The 18,796-nt window shown below is 38.7% G+C and overlaps 1 protein-coding gene and 1 long non-coding RNA gene across 3 annotated transcripts in view; one reads left to right on the forward strand and one right to left on the reverse strand.

Annotated features, from left to right (window-relative positions):
• Positions 1 to 1,715: 1,715 nt before the first annotated feature.
• Positions 1,716 to 18,796, forward strand: part of LOC129764823 (phosphoserine phosphatase) — a 45,521-nt gene continuing 28,440 nt past the window's right edge. The window contains exon 1 of one of the 2 annotated variants that reach the window (XM_055764323.1): positions 1,716 to 1,995. In XM_055764323.1, the coding sequence (XP_055620298.1) occupies positions 1,919 to 1,995 (77 nt within the window). In that variant the 5' untranslated portion in view covers positions 1,716 to 1,918. Of the gene's footprint in view, positions 1,996 to 13,684; positions 13,860 to 18,796 lie in introns of those variants that run through there. The other variant, XM_055764324.1, reaches the window with a different exon arrangement.
• LOC129764824 (uncharacterized) lies at positions 2,882 to 13,524 on the reverse strand. The gene is made up of 4 exons (XR_008741250.1): positions 12,970 to 13,524; positions 3,919 to 4,053; positions 3,713 to 3,849; positions 2,882 to 3,190 (listed from the first exon to the last, which is right to left on the reverse strand). It is a non-coding gene; the product is annotated as an uncharacterized LOC129764824 (long non-coding RNA).

Consider the following 18,796-nt stretch of genomic DNA (forward strand, 5'->3'; position numbering starts at 1 on the left):
TACGTCAACCTTGCGGTTATATCATAGGTATAACCCATCCATAGTTTTTTTGCCAATAAGAAAGCAAGCTTCTATAACAGGGGTATTATGAAGTTGGTATCTCGTTGGGAACAAGTCATCGAACAAAACGGCGCATATTTGACTTAAAACAGATGATTGTAACTATTTTTATGAACAAATGAAACTTCGAAAAAAATACCGCAGGACTTTTTTGACAGCCTAATATTTCAACCAAACATGACAATGGAAAATTTTCGAAAAACTCTGAAGGAAAATGGGAAAATTCGAATAATTCAATTCGCACGAGAAAGAAATTGTCCGATTTAGGGCTGTCTTCATTTTATCATATGTTCTGTATCAAACATTTTTTCTATGTAACGGAGAAACATGTTATTTGCAAGTGAATGAAAAATCTTGCACGAAAATTGTATCTGAAAATAATCTGATATGATAATGTAAAGTTTTGGTAGAAGTACTGTAATTTGCCGTAAAAAATAATTTTAAGGGGTAGATTAGAAGATTATTCAATGAACAGTTCTGCGATTGGACCCATGTAGTAAGAAAACGTATAACGAAAAATAAATGTTGGGCGGGACGAAGTTTACCGGGTCAGCTAGTCTACTATAATTTCAGTCGTGTAGGACAATATTTAACCTTAATAGGACACTTATTTATCTTGGTGAGTGGTGTTGAGTGGAGCTTTCGCACCCAGTGCGGAAGTGTCTGGTTACACCCCCGTCCTCTTCACTATTTGTATATGGTGTATGCCGAGTGGTGAAGTATCTGTTAATGTAGGGGTGTTTCTGCGCCCCTAGAATCGCGGCCGAAACCCCCGCACCACCCAGTCGATACCACTGACCTTGATTATAAAAAGACTCACTTCCTTTGTCTATATTTTCCTCTAACAAATTTAACTCTTTTATCGTACCATAAACTGAGATCGTTGATTCATTTCCAAGGTTGGTAATATTTTGACCGCGAATCACCAAGGTCCTTCCCACAGTACACAATTTAAACCGTCAGCAATACAACTTACTGAGCTTATCATGCGCCAAACGAAAAACACGTGCTGACGCAGAGTTCCACGGCTTCTCCACTTTCGTTCGGACAGATCATCATCATCATCATGAGTCGTCGCCAGTATTACGTAGGCATCGTTTACCATGACCAAGTGAATAGCCTACTAATACCAACATCTCAACGCTACAAAACAATATATTTATAACCACAAACTCGGTTTATTTTGCACAGCGGCCGAAGGATCCGTTCGATTGCGAATGCCCTCTGAACTCGGACGCCTTTTCGTCAGCTGAAGAAATAAACAACAAAGCGAAACAGTGAACTGATAAAGCCATTTTTGATTGTCCGAAATTGAAGTGCAATGTTTTTCCGGATAGAACCGGTCTAGAATCGCTGAACTGGTTCCATTCTGTGGTTTAGAACGAGCGATAACGACGAGGAACGCACGTGATAATGAATTCCCGAAAAACCTCAATATAATCAGTGGAGATGAAATGGTTTCCGCAAATAAGCGCAAGCGAAACACGGATACCACTTGACCGTTGGCTTTGAATTGGTTAGTTCTGACCACAGAAACGCACGATCTGCTCGATCGGTTTGTAGAACACAGAATGTGGTATGTGTGTACGATCCGATGTTATCCACACACGTATGGAACAGCGTGAGTCTGGTTCAGTGTTTGATATAAATATATATAACCTGAACCTGACGCTATCGATATGGGACACGGAGCTTTCCAGTTGAGTTCGCGTGGTCGCAAACATCTGATCGTGTGTTCTCGGCGTGATTACCTGTAACAAAAATAAACTTCATCATCAATCAAGTAGGGTTCGGTGAAAGGCCCGGCGCACGCGCGCTCCGTATTTGTTCAACTCTGGTGCTAAATAGTTTAAGGTGAATGCAGTGTCTTCGCCTCGCGATCCGCTACAACAAAAACAACGTCCGCTCGCTGCATCCGAGCAGCATCTCGCGTCGGTAAGTAGTGAATGATGTTCAACGAACTAATTATCAAACGAGAGCAGCAGCGCACATGGATGGAAATGTTTTTCAACAAACAATAAACACATCGCGATAGGCACGGGCCCCCCTCGAACACAATCAGGACATCGAGCCTAGTGCAATAGTCGGAAAGGATGAAATCATCTCCAACTAGTTTGATACGGGCTGTCTAGCCGTTTATAAATCAATTCAATTGTTGTTAGTTTGGCATTGAGGTAGGAAATGATGAAAAACAAACGTCATTTTATGAAGTAGGATTGGAAAACAACACAAAATTGTTTCGCTATCACCAAGCGGGCTCGGGCGTGTGGTCGAGTGCAGAAAAATATTCGTACCATATGGCTCTCCTTACGTAGGAGATGGGGTATGGTGCGCTATGTTTGTTCCGAGAGCTGAGTGTTTCGTAATCGAACACAACGTGAGAATACACAGCGTATCAAATATATTATAGATATTATACGGTGAGTTTAGACTAGTGATATATTCATGTGAAGAAACATGATGAGATTTATACAAATCGTATCAACCGTTTACACTAGTACAAACTTAAATAATGAATATATTCATATTTTCGGTGAATTTATTCACCTGAAGTACAACTGCATCCAACTTTAGTGATTTCGCACCAGTGAGAAATTCACCAGCGTTTACATATGTCAGAATTTATTACATTCATAGTAGTTAAGGTGCTGCTCCACGGCGCATGAAATTTATGATATAGTTCTCTATAACATAGACGTGATAGTCATAGTTCTATGAGATTTCGGAAACAATTTTGGAAAGTTTGAATTATGACACAATAGAAGCTATGTAGTAGAAAACTATCGTTTAGTACTATGACCTAGAGTTTTTTGGTGTACAAACGAGTAATTTTTGTTTTTCTGTATTGTTTGGTTGACAGCGATAAATAATTCAACCTATTTTTGTGAGTGTCATCACAGAAATACTTTTATCAGAACATAAACATGGACATAAATCTTAAACAGAAGAAGAAACTCAAAAAAACCCGCAGATTCTTATTTGGTATTGATCCACATGGCGTGATGACTCTCGGAATAGGAGATTGAACTTCTGCACATGTAGTTGAAGTGGGAGGCTGATTCCCCTTTGATTCCGACGAGTCTTTCACGTCCTCCTCATTCTGATAATCTTTGTTTTTGGGTGTATCATTCTGAAACAAAAACAAGCTTTTTAGGTTTTTTTTTAGTTTGGAAGGATCATTGATTCAGAGAAGTTTTAAAGACTTTTGAAAAGTCTCGATAGGTAATAATGTGCTATTGGTAACATCATTGATTGCTCTTTCAGCACTAAAACAGTTCTAACAAAAATACTTCAATTCTATCACTGTGAAGTTGAAATTCCAAGAAGAACTGGAAAGCGATTTGAATGTTTCTTCTGATATTGTATAGGTTGCTATCGATTCTGTCCTAGTAATGGTTTAAAGATAAAAAACGAGAGCAAAAAATCTTACTACGACATCATATTGATCGACTGATGCTGTAAAATTAAACGAGTTAACATTAAAAAAATCAAAATGATAACTCATTTTTCCAACAAACTGAGCACTCAATTAATTATCTGTTGAGCACAAAATAAATCTTCTTGGTATTGTCATATGCTACGTAATTGAAAATCGAAATTTCTCAACACGTTCTATGTTTAAATCCGAAATAAAGTTATTTACACTACTCACCAGTGAGTCAAATTCTCCCGATCCCGGTTTTCCTCGGACGAGAAACTGTAATGCAGAACAATATAACCATTTGGATATATACAACTCGCTGCCACCAGCAGCACTCTTTCCACCTTTGCGCACTTTAGTACATTCTCCTAAAATCAGTTAAGGTCATTAAACATCAAAAAAGTAGTTAATTTTATATTTTTTAATAATGATTTTACCTAAAAACTGCGCCTTTAAACCGTTGATGGTTTTTCTGACCGTCTCTTCGTCAGTCCCCAGCTCGGCAGCTATGACTTCCCCGGCTTTTTTGTGCCTCTTTGCGCAAACGGTCGGGGTTTGTAGGTTACCATTTCCTGTGCATGAGAATCAAATGCGCAAATAATGAGCTATTTTGAAAGCTTAAAAGTGGTTTGTATGTATGCGTGCAGACATCTCTTCCTGTTTTCTTTTCTCTTTTCATTTGGGATTGTGCAAAAAAAAGTCCATACGACGTACAAAAACCCTAAAATCTCATGTGTTACAACACACGGCAGAGATTATCTTTAAGTATCCTGAGAAGGAAAACCTGATAAAGGGTGTGTCACATCAAATTGCATCACGGAAAAAACGCTGTAGAAATTCGCCCAGTAGACCGATCCTTTTGAAAATTTTAGACAGTAAAATAAAAACTATTAAACAACTTTTGGCATTTTCTTTTTATTCATACTTCGAGCCCAAGCCCGTATGCTCGCACCTTCCTCTTTACCCCGTCCATAAGGTTCTGTACAACGTCAGGTTGTAGTTTTGACGTAGGACTACGTCTTTCATATCTATACCGGAGTGTAAAATCAAAGTTTCGAAAACGAAAGCGTTACGCCGGAGACCGAGATTTTGAGCGTTAATAGCACATAAACAACTGAACGAAATGGTATGATAAACACTTCATTCGAAAGATAAAATGTCTACGCGTTATATACTTGTTACTTTTGCATCCAAAAACTTGTTTCAACAGCCTTAAAATTGCTTTCGAAACAGGCTATTGAAATCACCAATCGGTATATAAGCGAGCGCCGCTCGAAAATCCGCTCAGTTATAATTGAACAGCGATTGGAGCATGTTGTCGCTGTTGTGATGAAGCTCACTTCGTTTATCATGAAAGCGCTGATGGACGGTGTCACCAAGAGCCTGTTTGTGCACCTTAGGCCAGAAGGGCATCCATCAGGAGGAGAGTGATGCCACGGTTCCGCTTGAAACATCGGAGCAGCCGCCACACACACATACACGCGCGGAACCCTCGTTGTTATCATCATTGGTGAAAAATTATCTACCAGTTCCCCTGGGAATTGAAAAATACATTCATGCGAAAAAGTTTATTTTAATGTTTTCTATCCATACAACACTGCAACCAAATACATTTGGTTTTGTGATTTTTCAATCAATCGCAATTAACAGGAAAGCTTCTGAATATTATTTTTCCCCATCAGTAGAAAATTTTCGTATCCAATATTTGATGCATAACATGAAAAACGGAAAATTTTTCACATCGCGAAAATCATGTAATTTTCGAGCGATTATTTGCTTTCTACTCATATAGTGCTGCGACCAAATACATTTCGTTTTGGATTTTTCAATCAAGTGCGATCAACGTAAGACCACGTCTTTCGGCAATTTGTTAGATGTGCAATTAATCTTTAGGAATTTCTCAAACAATTTCTCAAACGAAAAATGGGTGTTGTGAAAAAGGATTAGCGAACGCAAAAACGACAAACGGGAGAAAGAGATGTTTAGAGGTTGAAAGGAAATTGGCAGAAAACATCTTCATTTTATCTTTCGAATAATGTGATTGTCATACCACTTCCTTTTGCCAGAAAGAGATTAATAATGCTCAAAAGAGGAATCGAATTCTCCGAGGAAATACCCAGCGCAAATTAGAATCGACTATCGATTGCGCCATTCGCACACAAATAATTTTATAATGCAGTTTCATCAAAGTGATTTCTTCGATATGGGGAAATATTCACTACATCACATCATGTATTTCATATTCTTCATTATCAAATCCATATCCGGGGCACCTGTCTGTATCGAATTATCATCGACATCACGATTTTCGCTAAATGTTCCTTTCAGTTCGGCCTGCCAAAAACTTTTCTGAACTCTAATTCATCAAATTTGGAGCCCTGAAAAGGGCCGTTGATTATATGCTAAGCAAATATAGCACGCTCTCCTTGGATTCGACGGGCCAGCTGAATGTCCATGATGTGATGCGTTTTGCGTGGATAGCACACAAATTGGTATCTTCGAATAGGCCTCCTGCAGTGCCATTACGGCGGAACTCTAACGAGCAAGTCGGTTTAGAAGTCCTGGGCAATTCCACGAACCAAACGCTGCAAAGGTAGCTTGCAATTTGGTCGACTTTTGATAGCGACGAGTTTCACGCAAAGTTCCCGAGTTTCACGAAAAGTAACGATGTGGCTTCTTCACACTTCCTGCGGCTGGTGCGCTTATCCGAGCTGCTTTCGTGATGCCTTACCACCGAAAGACTAACGAACTGTCTTCTTGGTCCCAAACAAACGAGTCATCACGGTGCGAGAGTAGAGTAAGAAATGAACGAAAGCAAAGGAAGCGCCACATTATAAAACATAACAGTATAGAATGTAAACCCCACCCTCTTTTTTTTCATTCGTAGCTTACCCTGAGAGAGAAACGAATAGCATCGAAGTAAGTATACAGTAATGTATTTGAATCCGGACACTTTGCGTTACATTCAATATCACACCGCAGCCACAACATTTTGTGCATGTTAAATTAATGCGATTAATTAGTAACTATCAAGTAACTATCAGTAACTATATTAGGTTAGTTAGGTTTTGAATTAAAAAGACTTTAAACTCTGAGAGTTCATTCGTCTCTAACTATATTAGTAACTATTAATCGCATAAATTCAACATGAAAAAATTTTTATGGCCGTGGTATGATATTGAATGTAATGCAAAGTGTCCGGATTAAAATGCGCCCGGATTCAAATACATTACTGTATACTTACTTCAATGGTATTCGTTTCTCTCTCAGGCTAAGCTACGAATATAAATAAAAGGGGTGGGATTTACATTCCATACTGTTATGGTTTATAATATGACGCTTCCTTTGCTTTCGTTCATTTCTACCTCTACTCTCGCACCGTGAGGACTCGTTTCATCGGGACCATGCAGACAGCTCGTAAATCTACTGGTGGTAAGGCACCACGAAAGCAACTCGGAAGATGCATCAGCCGCAGGAAGTGTGAAGTAGCCACATCGATACCATCTCTTTGCATGAAATTCGTCGCTATCAGAAGTCGACCGAATTGCTGATCCGCAACCTATCTTCGCTGCGTTTGGTTCGTGGGATTGCTCAGGACTTTAAACCGACTGGCGCTTCCAAAGTTCCGCGGTTATGGCACTGCTTATTCGAAGATACCAATTTGTGTGCTATCCACGCAAAATGCGTCACATCATTCCCAAGGACATTCAGCTGGCCCGTCGTATCCGAGGAGAGCGTGCTATTACCTTAGCATATGATCAATGGCCCTTTTCAGAGACACCAAATTTGATGGATTAGAGTTCAGGAAAGTTTTTGCAGGCCGAACTGAAAGGAGTATTTAGAGAAAATCGTGGTGTCGATGATACATACAGATGGCCATGGATTTGATAATGAAGAATACGATATGATATGGTGTAGTGGATGTCATATTACATATCAATATTTGTTTACGAATGCTGCAATCGATCGTCGTTATTGGGAAGTTGGAAATGTTGAGAAGGAGGCCTTATTTTTACTGTGTAATTTTTAGGAGGAATCCATTCCTTCTAAAGTGTTAATAATCCTGCTCCGGATCGACGATTATTCCAGTTGTCGGTGCTTGGGGAGTGGGTACTATTTGCGCTGGGTATTTCCGAGGAGGAATCGATGCCCCCTTTGAGCGTTAATAATTCTTTTCCGACTAAACGAAGTGGTATGTCTAAGAGATGAAATGGCTGAGATTGATATGCTTGTTACTTATTTGTTCCTAAGTCAACGTTAGTTCTACGTCCACTTTGCGGTTATATCAAAGATATAACCCACTTCTAGTTTTTTTGAACAGAAATCCATTTTCTCTTGAAGTCCGCCTCCGATTTGACAACTTTTGGGTTCTTCCGGAGGGCCAGCTTCATAATCGCCCAATATTTCTTTATTAGGCGAAGCTCCGGCGCGTTGGGCGGGTTCATTTCCTTTGGCACGAAGGTGACCCCGTTGGCTTCGTACCACTCCAACACGTCCTTTGAATAGTGGCACGAAGCGAGATCCGGCCAGAAGATGGTCGGGCCCTCGTGCTGCTTCAATAGTGGTAGTAAGCGCTTCTGTAGGCACTCCTTAAGGTAAACCTGCCCGTTTACCGTGCCGGTCATCACGAAGGGGGCGCTCCGCTTTCCGCAAGAGCAGATCGCTTGCCACACCATGTACTTTTTGGCAAACTTGGATATTTCTGCTTGCGAATCTCCTCCGGAACGCTAAATTTGTCCTCTGCGGAGAAGAACAACAGGCCCGGCAGCTGACGAAAGTCCGCTTTGACGTAGGTTTCGTCGTCCATTACCAGGCAATGCGGCTTCGTCAGCATTTCGGTGTACAGCTTCCGGGCTCGCGTCGCTTACCAAGCGATCGATCGTGAGTTCACACTCAGGGCCCTCAATTGACCGTCTTTGTGTTGTTATAGAATAACTATGTCCACGCAACCATCATCAGCGATGGAAATCGATCCACGGTGGAACAAAGATCGATTTATCCATACAACTGCTCTGCTCTGCAAGAAACATCGGGCTGCTGTTCTATGAATAACCCAACAATGATCAATATCAACTGTCTCCGCTGTCCGGTCTGCTGAACAATGGAAAAACAGATAGAATACCCTTACGCCTAAAATGGCTACTACTGTGTAATTTACCATAATGTAATGGAACAGAAAACTCAACGCCTAAATAGCTACTACTAACTACTGTGTAATTTACAATTTATAGAAACATAAACATATGTACATGTACACACTTAAAACCCGGCTCTGTTACAGCTAAAATGCTAATGAGCCTAAAAAATAAATAAATGGGATAAACAAAAATTCTCTTATATTTCCACGCTAACAATATTTTGCTCATACCGAGTACCGTTACCTATTAATCATAGAAACTTCTTATACTTTCGTGAAAAAGTTCACTAGGCATTAAAATTCATTTAGGAAAATGTAAACTATTACATCGTTGAATAAAGTATTTAGTATGATTGCTTGCTATGGTAGCTGAGTGCAGACAGACGACCGCAAAGGGCTAATATATTCTAGTATTTATCGTATGTACTTTTCATCGAAATACAATTGCGTTGGCGGAGATTTTTTTTGTGGGAAACCTGAGAAGGTAACCGATAGTACTTCTTTTTTCTGCTTGCTAAATAATTTGTTTTTACTTGCTAAATAAATATATTTTTTTTTTTTTTTCTGTATTATAGTGACTTTCAACGCTTCTGGCTGGTTCGTCACTTTTACCTTCCATTTTGGAAGAATGTCGGGAGTGAGAATTGAACTCGTGATCTTGAGCGTGAGAAGTATGGATGTTACCTCCACGCCAGATCGGCTCCCTAAATAAATATATAATTCCTTTGTCCATTGATCATACAATAATTGAACAGAAGAAAAAAAGTAATCGCAAGCTGATATTTTGCCGCAAAACATCAGCGTCTGGCCTACTGTGAACTTATAATAATTAACTTTTTAGAAGATAATTTTCTTTTTCTGTTATACTTCGGTTATCCACCACTGTTTCACGATATAAGCAGCGTTTGTTGCCTTTTATAATGACGTGGCTGTTCCACACCTGCTAAATGCAGTATGTCACCTAATATCGAGAAAATAAACTACCAAAATCCGGAACGATCATTTTGCGTTCAAGAGCAAACAATTACTTGTTTGGCTTCGAAGAATGTTCCAGAACAGGGTGTTACAATTAAAATTCGGTCGAATTAAACATGGCGCATTCCTTTGAAACGTGCATTTGAAATACCTGAAATGATGAACACATCGTTTTGTAGATGATTTGAATAATGCCTTTGTTTTGATTATGACATTTACTCATTAGTTATTAATCCTTTTGCGATCGTGATTCGAACATGAATGTCGTACTGGTCGGAATTATTTTCACTTGAATTTACCCGAAAACCTGAAAAAAAATCTTTTATTTTTTCAGTAATTTTTCCAAAAAAAGTTAGATGTAGACTAGTACTCAAACTTTCCACTGTAGTTGTAATTCTTAAAACTTTTAATTAGCGCAAACAATGAAATTTATGAACGTTTGTCGATATCTTCTAATAAATGAATGGTTTGTGATTGAGTTAAACAACTACTGAGAAGTGTAGTAAAAACTAATGAATCTGATTTATAACTCTGCTTTGCATAATGGTGGAAATCTCCATCACAACATTGAATGCCCATAAATTATATAAAAGAACAATTCACTTTAAGTTGATATTGTCTGGACCTTGATTTATTTCATCAACGAAGGAAAAGTCATGTAAAGAAGCATTAATAAGGCCAAAATGAAAGGGTTTAAAGTTTTTGGAGAATCTTTAAACACTACAGAATGAGTTATTTTCATTTTGATTTGGATGAATTCTACGTAACTGTTACGATTTTACGGAACGATGTTTTATTGCAAATTTTCGGCTTCCTTCTATGCATTTTCCAAAATTGTCTTCGTTTCTCCTCTGTAGATTTCGCTTCTACTTTCATTAACTTTGATTTATTTGACGTTAAAGCTTCTTTCTCCGACTTTCTATGACTTCCAGACAAAAAGAATAATAATTTTAAACTCATTGAATTAAGGTGAAGGTGGAACGAAGCCATTGTAGTGGTATAAGTAAAACCACGTGTTTTCATGGGGTCATAGTATTTGTGAGAGAAGAGCAAAGCACACCGTTTGTTTTGGTTTTGGTACGTAAATAGACCAATTCATTTATCAGACTGTGTGGCACTTCAATAACACGAGTCTTAGCATACATTTAAAAAAAAAATAACATTCAATACTGAAGTAAAATGTTTGAACGATGTGTTCCGATGAACAAATGCAAATATAAATATATATATAGAAGGTGTATTTGCATATGAAGTAAAATTCTGATTATACGCGAGCTTAACATGAGCGAAATTATAACACATGCGAATAGGGGCTCTTTCGGAAGTGTATTTTCACTGATACTTTAGCCATTGAGACTGAAAGAATGTTTCAGCGCATAAAAATAGCAAGGAAAAAAATGCGATCTTACCTTGTAGCAACGCCACAGGAAGTCACAAATTTAAACTTATTGTGATCAGTACATTAAAAAAACCAAGATATTTGAGGAGACCAAAGCAGACCATCTAACAGTTGATTATAGTTGATAGTTCCTTAATATTTTCCTTCGTTGATCGTATTTTTTCACATATTCACGTTGGAGAGCTCTAACCCTTCTCTTCGTTGGCCGAGGCTGAAAAGTATTGATTGAATGTAATACTTTTCCGTTTACTATTTTCGTGGCGTGACGAGCTCTGCAATACAATTTTCTTAACCACTGTTAAAGTTGTTAAAACCTACATTATAGACCCATTAAACGTAAAAATTATAATTTTATTGATAACAATACAATTTTATTGTAGGAATAACATTTTATTGAATAGTTTTTATAGCTGTTTCGATGATTTTGTGTAGCATCAGTGTCGAAAAAATAACGATGCTTTCACCAATACAAACAAAACCATTGCGGAAAACTGAAAATTTAACTATCAGAGCACTAGCTCGAGTTTTTCGATTTTTTTCGTAACACACTACGACGGCAGATGAAAATTTAATATCTTGTGAGTTATCGATTAGAGTTTGGTTGATATTATTTGATGGGAAGTGTGCGAAAACGATCATTTTCTACACACTGTTGCGCACAATTATTGATTTTTTTGCATATCAAGCGAGAGGTAAGGGGCTACTAAAATCACACCAATCTGTATATAAACGAATGTCCTCTCGGAAATCCACTCAGTTACGAGGTTTGTTCAAAAAGTATCGCCACTTTCGAATTTACGCGGGTTACGTATATTCGATTTTAGACTTTTTTGTGGCATTATGTCACACAAAATTCGATACAGATTCTTTTATCCATTTTTGCAATAGGCAACAATCGCACACAACACTGTAAGAAAAGCAGTTGTCAAAAATTAACTGAATATTCAAAACAGCCATACTTGTCAGCATAAGTGAGAGACATGAGTACCAACATAATGCCACAAAAAAAATCTAAAATCGAATATACGTAGCCCGCGTAAGTTCGAAGGACGCGATACTTTTTGAAAAGACCTCGCACACGATCGGAATCTGTGTGTTCCCTAACACAGATTTCAATAAGCTTGGGAAAATCGGCATTGCAAAATAGATGTAAGGTGCTGGTACGTTTGTACTCGCATGCATTTCTGCAGACCGGAATGAGTTTCCCCAACACAGACTTCAGGACCAAGGAGTCTGGGTGAATCGGCATTGCAAATATATGCAAGATGTGGGTACTTTTGTACCCGCACGCATTTTTGTACTCCGGAATGTGCGCGGAGTTCAAAAGCGGTATGAACACAACGCTTTAGCTCGACTATTTAAGACTGCATTGGAAGACATCCCTTCACTGAACTTCTATGTATACCATTGATAATGATAATGTTGATAACATTTTGCTGCGATAAGGTCGAATGAACAATATGCGTTCAACTTACATGTCAAAATCAAAACTGAGTCCCTGAAGTAAATCAAATCAAGCAAATTTGCGGTTTGAGAAGTGCGTACACTTGGGAGATGCAATAACTTCAAGGGGAAATGTAAAATACATTGATCGTTTAGCAATTCTTCCGTTCACACATCTTGAAAGGAGAACGTAATCTATCACAATGCAATTGAATTTGTAAACTGTTCCATGGTTTAATCAATAATGTAATCAATACACTCAAGTCATTACTAAGCCAACGATAGTCCTACATCAACCTTGCGGTAATATCTTAGGTATAACCCTTCTATAGTTTCTCTGTATTTTACACTAACTGAATTGAAAAAAATAAATAATTCGATTTTTTTATAACAAATCTAAAAAATTTACACGCATATTTGTTTGGAAAAATTTTGATCGTAACACCCTTTGTCTCCAACTCATTTATACATCATCCAAACAAGCATACCTAAACTATTTAATCAATTATCGTTCACATGCAAACGAACACTCACATTCCTGCGCAGTGTGCTTCCACCGCATGATGCGTGATAAGAAACGAGGCGTGGATGGAAAAATTGACGACTGCAATCAGCTGGGCTTCTTCGCTCGTTAGCAATCTTTGCCGCCTGATGATGCCGCCACTCAGTTTTTGGCTGGGTTGCCGAAAAAAAAATAAGTGAACCACGCCACTTGTCGTTTATCTTCGCACCCGGTAATACAACAAACGAGCAAGCTATGATTAAGTTCAAGGACCTTTTGATTTGAATCACTTGAAGCTAGGCTAGGAACGATTGTCGCCAAGGGCACTACCGGAGCACACACACACCCTCCGGGAGAATAACAATTTGCTTTGTCATTTCTAAACCATGTACTTTCACAATGCAAAATAACTTGTGTATCGTGATAGATTGTGATCAGTTGTGGAAATTAGAATAACGAGTTTATTTCCTCCATTCAAACCCGACTTGCTTAGGTTCTAGCTTCAATGAGGTTTCACCGAGTTGCGATTATTGCTAATTGGAAACTAGATTCTAGCTTTGGCGATGGCGATAATTGAAGACAGCTCTCGAACGGAGCAAAATATTTGTTCAATATAATCGCACACCGTCGTCACTACTTGCTGCTCTCCTCTTTTTTTTTTCTTTTCTTTATTCCTAACATGACTCGATGATGTGTTATCAGGATGTCGGCACTTGGCCAAGCATAAAGAGGGGATCTCATCGACGGATGCAATCAGTTGTTCGCTATAATTTCGAAAACGAGGACGTGTAACCTAAAACCAATTGCAACCGGCTTCGGGAGAAGATTATTGTGTGTTTAGTCAGAAACAGCAGCAGGAAAGTTTCTATAAGTGAGCCAAGGAATTCCCCCTTCGTGTTTTTGGAAGAAAAAATATGAATCGGTGAGAAGCATTTTTGAAAGATGTTTTGCTGAGTTCTGTAAAGATAAACAAATATTTACTATTGCACTGCAGTCGCGTGATGTTTGTGGGGAACCATGTGATCTAAAGAGAGGAGAAGGAAAATGTTCTCGCGAAAGAATATCTGTCTACCTCGTGTTCAAATAAAATCGTTTCTGACCAAATCAACAAACAGTTTGAACATGTATTATTGCATGCTACGAGGAGCAAATAACGCGACGAAATAAATCAATTAAATTTAACTTTATTTCTGTACATGTGTTTACATACGTGAGGATACTTTTAGACTGACTTTGCTGCACTTGCAGTGCAGCCAGGTGCTAGGACGACTTATTGAATAAGGTCACCACATATGCCCCTCCAGTTTCACTAAGAAACGAACTCTGTGTCCTGATTGTGTAACTACGGTTTTAGTGTCGTCCTGGGGATGACGCGAGATGCTTCCATCGCATATGAACGCTGGTTTTACACGGTCGATGGATACGATATGCTTGTTTCCTCGAATTGAGATTTCGAAAAATTTTCCATTCCTTTTTAAAACCTCGTAAGGTCCCGTAAGGGTTGTGCTCCCGTGGCCGAGTGGTTAGCGTCATAACTAACATGCCGGGTGTTCGGGTTCGATTCCCGTTCTGGTCGGGGGAATTTTTCGTCAAAGAAATTTCCTCCGACTTGCACTGTGATCACGCGTATTCTAGAGCTTGCCATTCAGAATGCATTCAAGGCGTGTTATTTGGCATAGAAATCTCAACGAAGTACTAATAAAAAATGACGCAAGTAATACTACGCTGAGACGGCGAAGTTCCTCTAGGAACGTTAGTGCCATTGAAGAAGAAGAAGAAGGTCCCTCATATGGTTGTTGGAGCGGCTTCTTTACCGAATCTACTCGCAGAAAGACATGGCTACAATCTTTCAATGTTTGGTGTACAAACGCTTTTTCTTTCGCATGGTGGATCGGAACTGGTGCATTTAACTCGCTGAATGTCTTGTGCAAAAAACTTTATAGCTCTGAACGATCGATGTTTGTTGTTGGATGGTCGTAGAATTCTCCCGGAATTCTGAGGGCTTGACCGTACACCAACTCTGCAGATGAACATTTTAAGTCATCTCGGTAAGCGGAGCGAAGTCCTAGTAGTACTAAAGGAAGCCGATCATGCCAATTCCGCCCACCGGCACACATGAGGGATGCTTTTAGAGTTCGGTGAAATCTTTCGATAATTCCGTTGGACTGCGGGTGGTATGCAGTGGTACGTATATGATGTACACCAAGCAATCGCGTGAGATCCTTGAAAACCTCTGACTCAAACTGCCTCCCTTGGTCTGATGTGATCGTCTCTGGAGTCCCAAAACGAGCTATCCATCCTGCGTAGAGAGCTTTAGCGACGGTTGGCGCAGTCATTTCGCTAAGTGGAATCGCTTCCGCCCATCGCGAGTAACGGTCAATGATGGTCAACTAATAACGATTTCCACAAGAAGGAGCAAGTGGTCCAACGAGATCGATGTGGATGTTCCGAAAGCGAGCTTTGGGTATATCAAAAGTAGATGAAGGTGCTACGGTGTGCCTTGTTACTTTTGATAATTGGCACTGCTGACATGTTCTCACGAATTGGTTGATATCTTTGTTCATGCCGGGCCAAATAAATCGAGCGGTGATCAACCTTCTTGTTGCACGAGCACCTGTATGAGCTAATCCATGAAGTTGTGTCATTACGCTGTTTCGATGGTTTTCTGGAACATAAGGACGAAGGTTTTTTTTAGTAGATACATCAACAACCAACGGTGAGCGCAGATGAGTAAATGTCCGAAGCTCGAGTTTTAAGGAAGAATTTTTCGACGACAGAATTTTTTTTCAATTGTTGGTCATTTTGTTGATCTTTAGCGATCGCATCAAAATCGATCCCGGTTGTTACCGCATCAACTCGAGAAAAAACATCCGCAACGATGTTGTCTTTTCCACTTATGTGGCGAATGTCACTTGTGAATTCCGCTATGAATGCCAGATATCGCTCCTCGTGGGGGAGACGGCTACTCGGATTCGTGGTCAAAGCACAAGTCAGCGGGAAGTGATCAGTGAAAATGGTGAATTCTCGTCCTTCCACTAAATGCCGGAAGTATTTCACTGCTAGATGTGCAGCAGTTAATTCTCTACCAAAAGTAGAGTACTTTTTTTGACTAGTAGAAAATTTTTGAGAGAAAAAAAATTAGTGGGTTATATCTATGATATAACCGCAAGGTTCACGTGGAACTACCTTAGCTGAGCAATCATTCGTTTGTATTGATTAAATTCCTGATTGAATGAAACAGTTTCCAAATTCAATTGAGTTCAATATATTTGCTCTGTGAGTGAAAAAAATGAACAAATGCCGTGTAAAGTCAATTCATTTATTGTGATTGATTGTTCTTCGTTACAAGTAAGGGGCTGTCCACACACCACGTGGACAGAAAAAGCACGATTTTAGACTCCCCCCTCCCCCTCCGTGGACAAGCGTGGACATTTTCATACCCCTACCCCCCTTTGTCCACGTGGACATTTTTCTTTTTCTAATTAAAATAACTAAGGAAAAAACTGAATTGCGCTTAAATTCCATTTAAGTTTATTTTATTTCAAGTTTTACTAGCTGTACCCTGCTGTACCAGCTCATTGTTGTTTTGCGGTAGAGAAATGAGTAGCATAACAAAGCACATGTTTCATTTAATTTTAAAATACTTGTGAGTAAACTTTTTTTTTGTTGTTCCATTGGCGATCTAACGTACAAATCTACACCTAGGCGGCGCTGTGGTGAATGTGATGATGGTTTTAAATTTTGCAATGTGGGTTTATGGAAGGTTTGTTGTTCTATCCATAAATCACAATGTTGTAGTCATAAAAGTTTATTTGATTGCGATGAGTTTAGAAGAAATTTATTTCTGCGCAATTTTATATATAACTAGCTGTACCCTGTCACGCTTTGCTGTGGCACATAGTGGATGCATGGTTGAGTTAAATTTTTCATTTTTTATGTTGTACCAACAATCCTAGATGTGTTTGGTTGTTTTGTATATTGTATCATAGTTTGAACTCAATCGGTTCCCTACTTTTCGAGTTTTTAACGCGCATACAAACGAACAGAAAATTTTTATGTATATAGAGATAGACGAGGGAAATCTATAAATTTTAAATCCCTTCGAAACACAATTTCGGTTCATGATTTTATCAAACACGTGGAAAAAAAGATGTTTCCTTCACATAGAACACATATTCATTACTGAATAGTCGATTTTCATTAGAGATTAGAATTTCAGAAACGCACTCTGGTCATATATAAAAACATTTTTCTTCCAATTTCTCAATTTTTTATGCCGTAACAACACTTCTTGAAGTGGGTTGTATGTTGTGTCCAGCTTTCAGCTCAATCGGTTCCGCACTTTTCGAGTTTTTGACGCGTACACAAATATATATATATATATATATATAAAAATGGAGTAATGTCTGTTTGTCTGTCTGATTCTTATAGACTCGGAAACTACTGAACCGATCGACATGAAAATTGGTATGTAGGGGTTTTTGGGGCCGGGGAAGGTTTTCGTGATATTTTGAGACCCCTCCCCCCTCTCTAAGGGGGGGCTGCCATACAAATGAAACACAAATTTCTGCATTACTCGGAAATTAACCAAGCAAACGAAACCAAAGTTGGCATGTGAAAGTTTTAGGGTGCAATAAATGTTTCTATGATGGTTAGACAGTCCTTCCCCCACTCAAAGGGGGGGCTGCCATACAAATGAAACACAAATTTCTGCATTACTCGAGAATTAATCAAGCAAATGAAACCAAATTTGGCATGTGAAGGTTTTAGGATGCAATAAATGTTTCTATGGTGTTAAGATACTCCTTCCCCCTCTCTTAGAGGGGGCTGCCGTACAAATGAAACACAATTTTTTGCATTACTCGGAAATTAATCAATCAAACGAAACTAAAGTTGGCATGTGAAAGTTTTAGGGTGCAATAAATGTTTCTATGATGGTTAAACAGTCGTTCCCCCACTCAAAGGGGGGGCTGCCATACAAATGAAACACAAATTTCTGCATTACTCGAGAATTAATCAAGCAAATGAAACCAAATTTGGCATGTGAAGGTTTAAGGATGCAATAAATGTTTCTATGGTGTTAAGATACTCCTTCCCCCTCTCTTAGAGGGGGCTGCCATACAAATGAAACACAATTTTTTGCATTACTCGGAAATTAATCAATCAAACGAAACTAAAGTTGGCATGTGAAAGTTTTAGGGTGCAATAAATGTTTCTATGATGGTTAGACAGTCGTTCCCCCACTCAAAGGGGGGGCTGCCATACAAATGAAACACAAATTTCTGCATTACTCGAGAATTAATCAAGCAAATGAAACCAAATTTGGCATGTGAAGGTTTTAGGATGCAATAAATGTTTCTATGGTGTTAAGATACTCCTTCCCCCTCTCTTAGAGGGGGCTGCCGTACAAATGAAACACAATTTTTGCATTACCCGAGAATTAATCAAGCAAATTAAACCAAATTAGGCATATGGAAACTTTAGGGTGCAATGAATGTTTCTATGGTGGTTAGATACCCCTCCCCCCTCTCTTAGGGGTGGCTGCCATACAAATAAAACACAAATTTCGAGAATTAATCAAGTAAATGGGCGGGACGAAGTTTGCCGGGTTAGCTAGTATATATATATATATATATATATATATATATATATATATATATATATATATATATATATATATATATATATATATATATATATATATATATATATATATATAGAGAGAGAGAGAGTGAGAGAGAGAGATATGTTATTTTCTTACCTCTTTCAGTAGTGTTGTGTTAATTTTATAAATGTTGACAATGGTTGAATCAATAAAGGTAATTCGAGAGCACAATCAAAAACAAGTTGAAAAATGGA

The sequence above is a fragment of the Toxorhynchites rutilus genome, chromosome 2 (genome assembly GCF_029784135.1).
Source record: "Toxorhynchites rutilus septentrionalis strain SRP chromosome 2, ASM2978413v1, whole genome shotgun sequence".
Taxonomy (NCBI): Eukaryota; Metazoa; Arthropoda; class Insecta; order Diptera; family Culicidae; genus Toxorhynchites; species Toxorhynchites rutilus.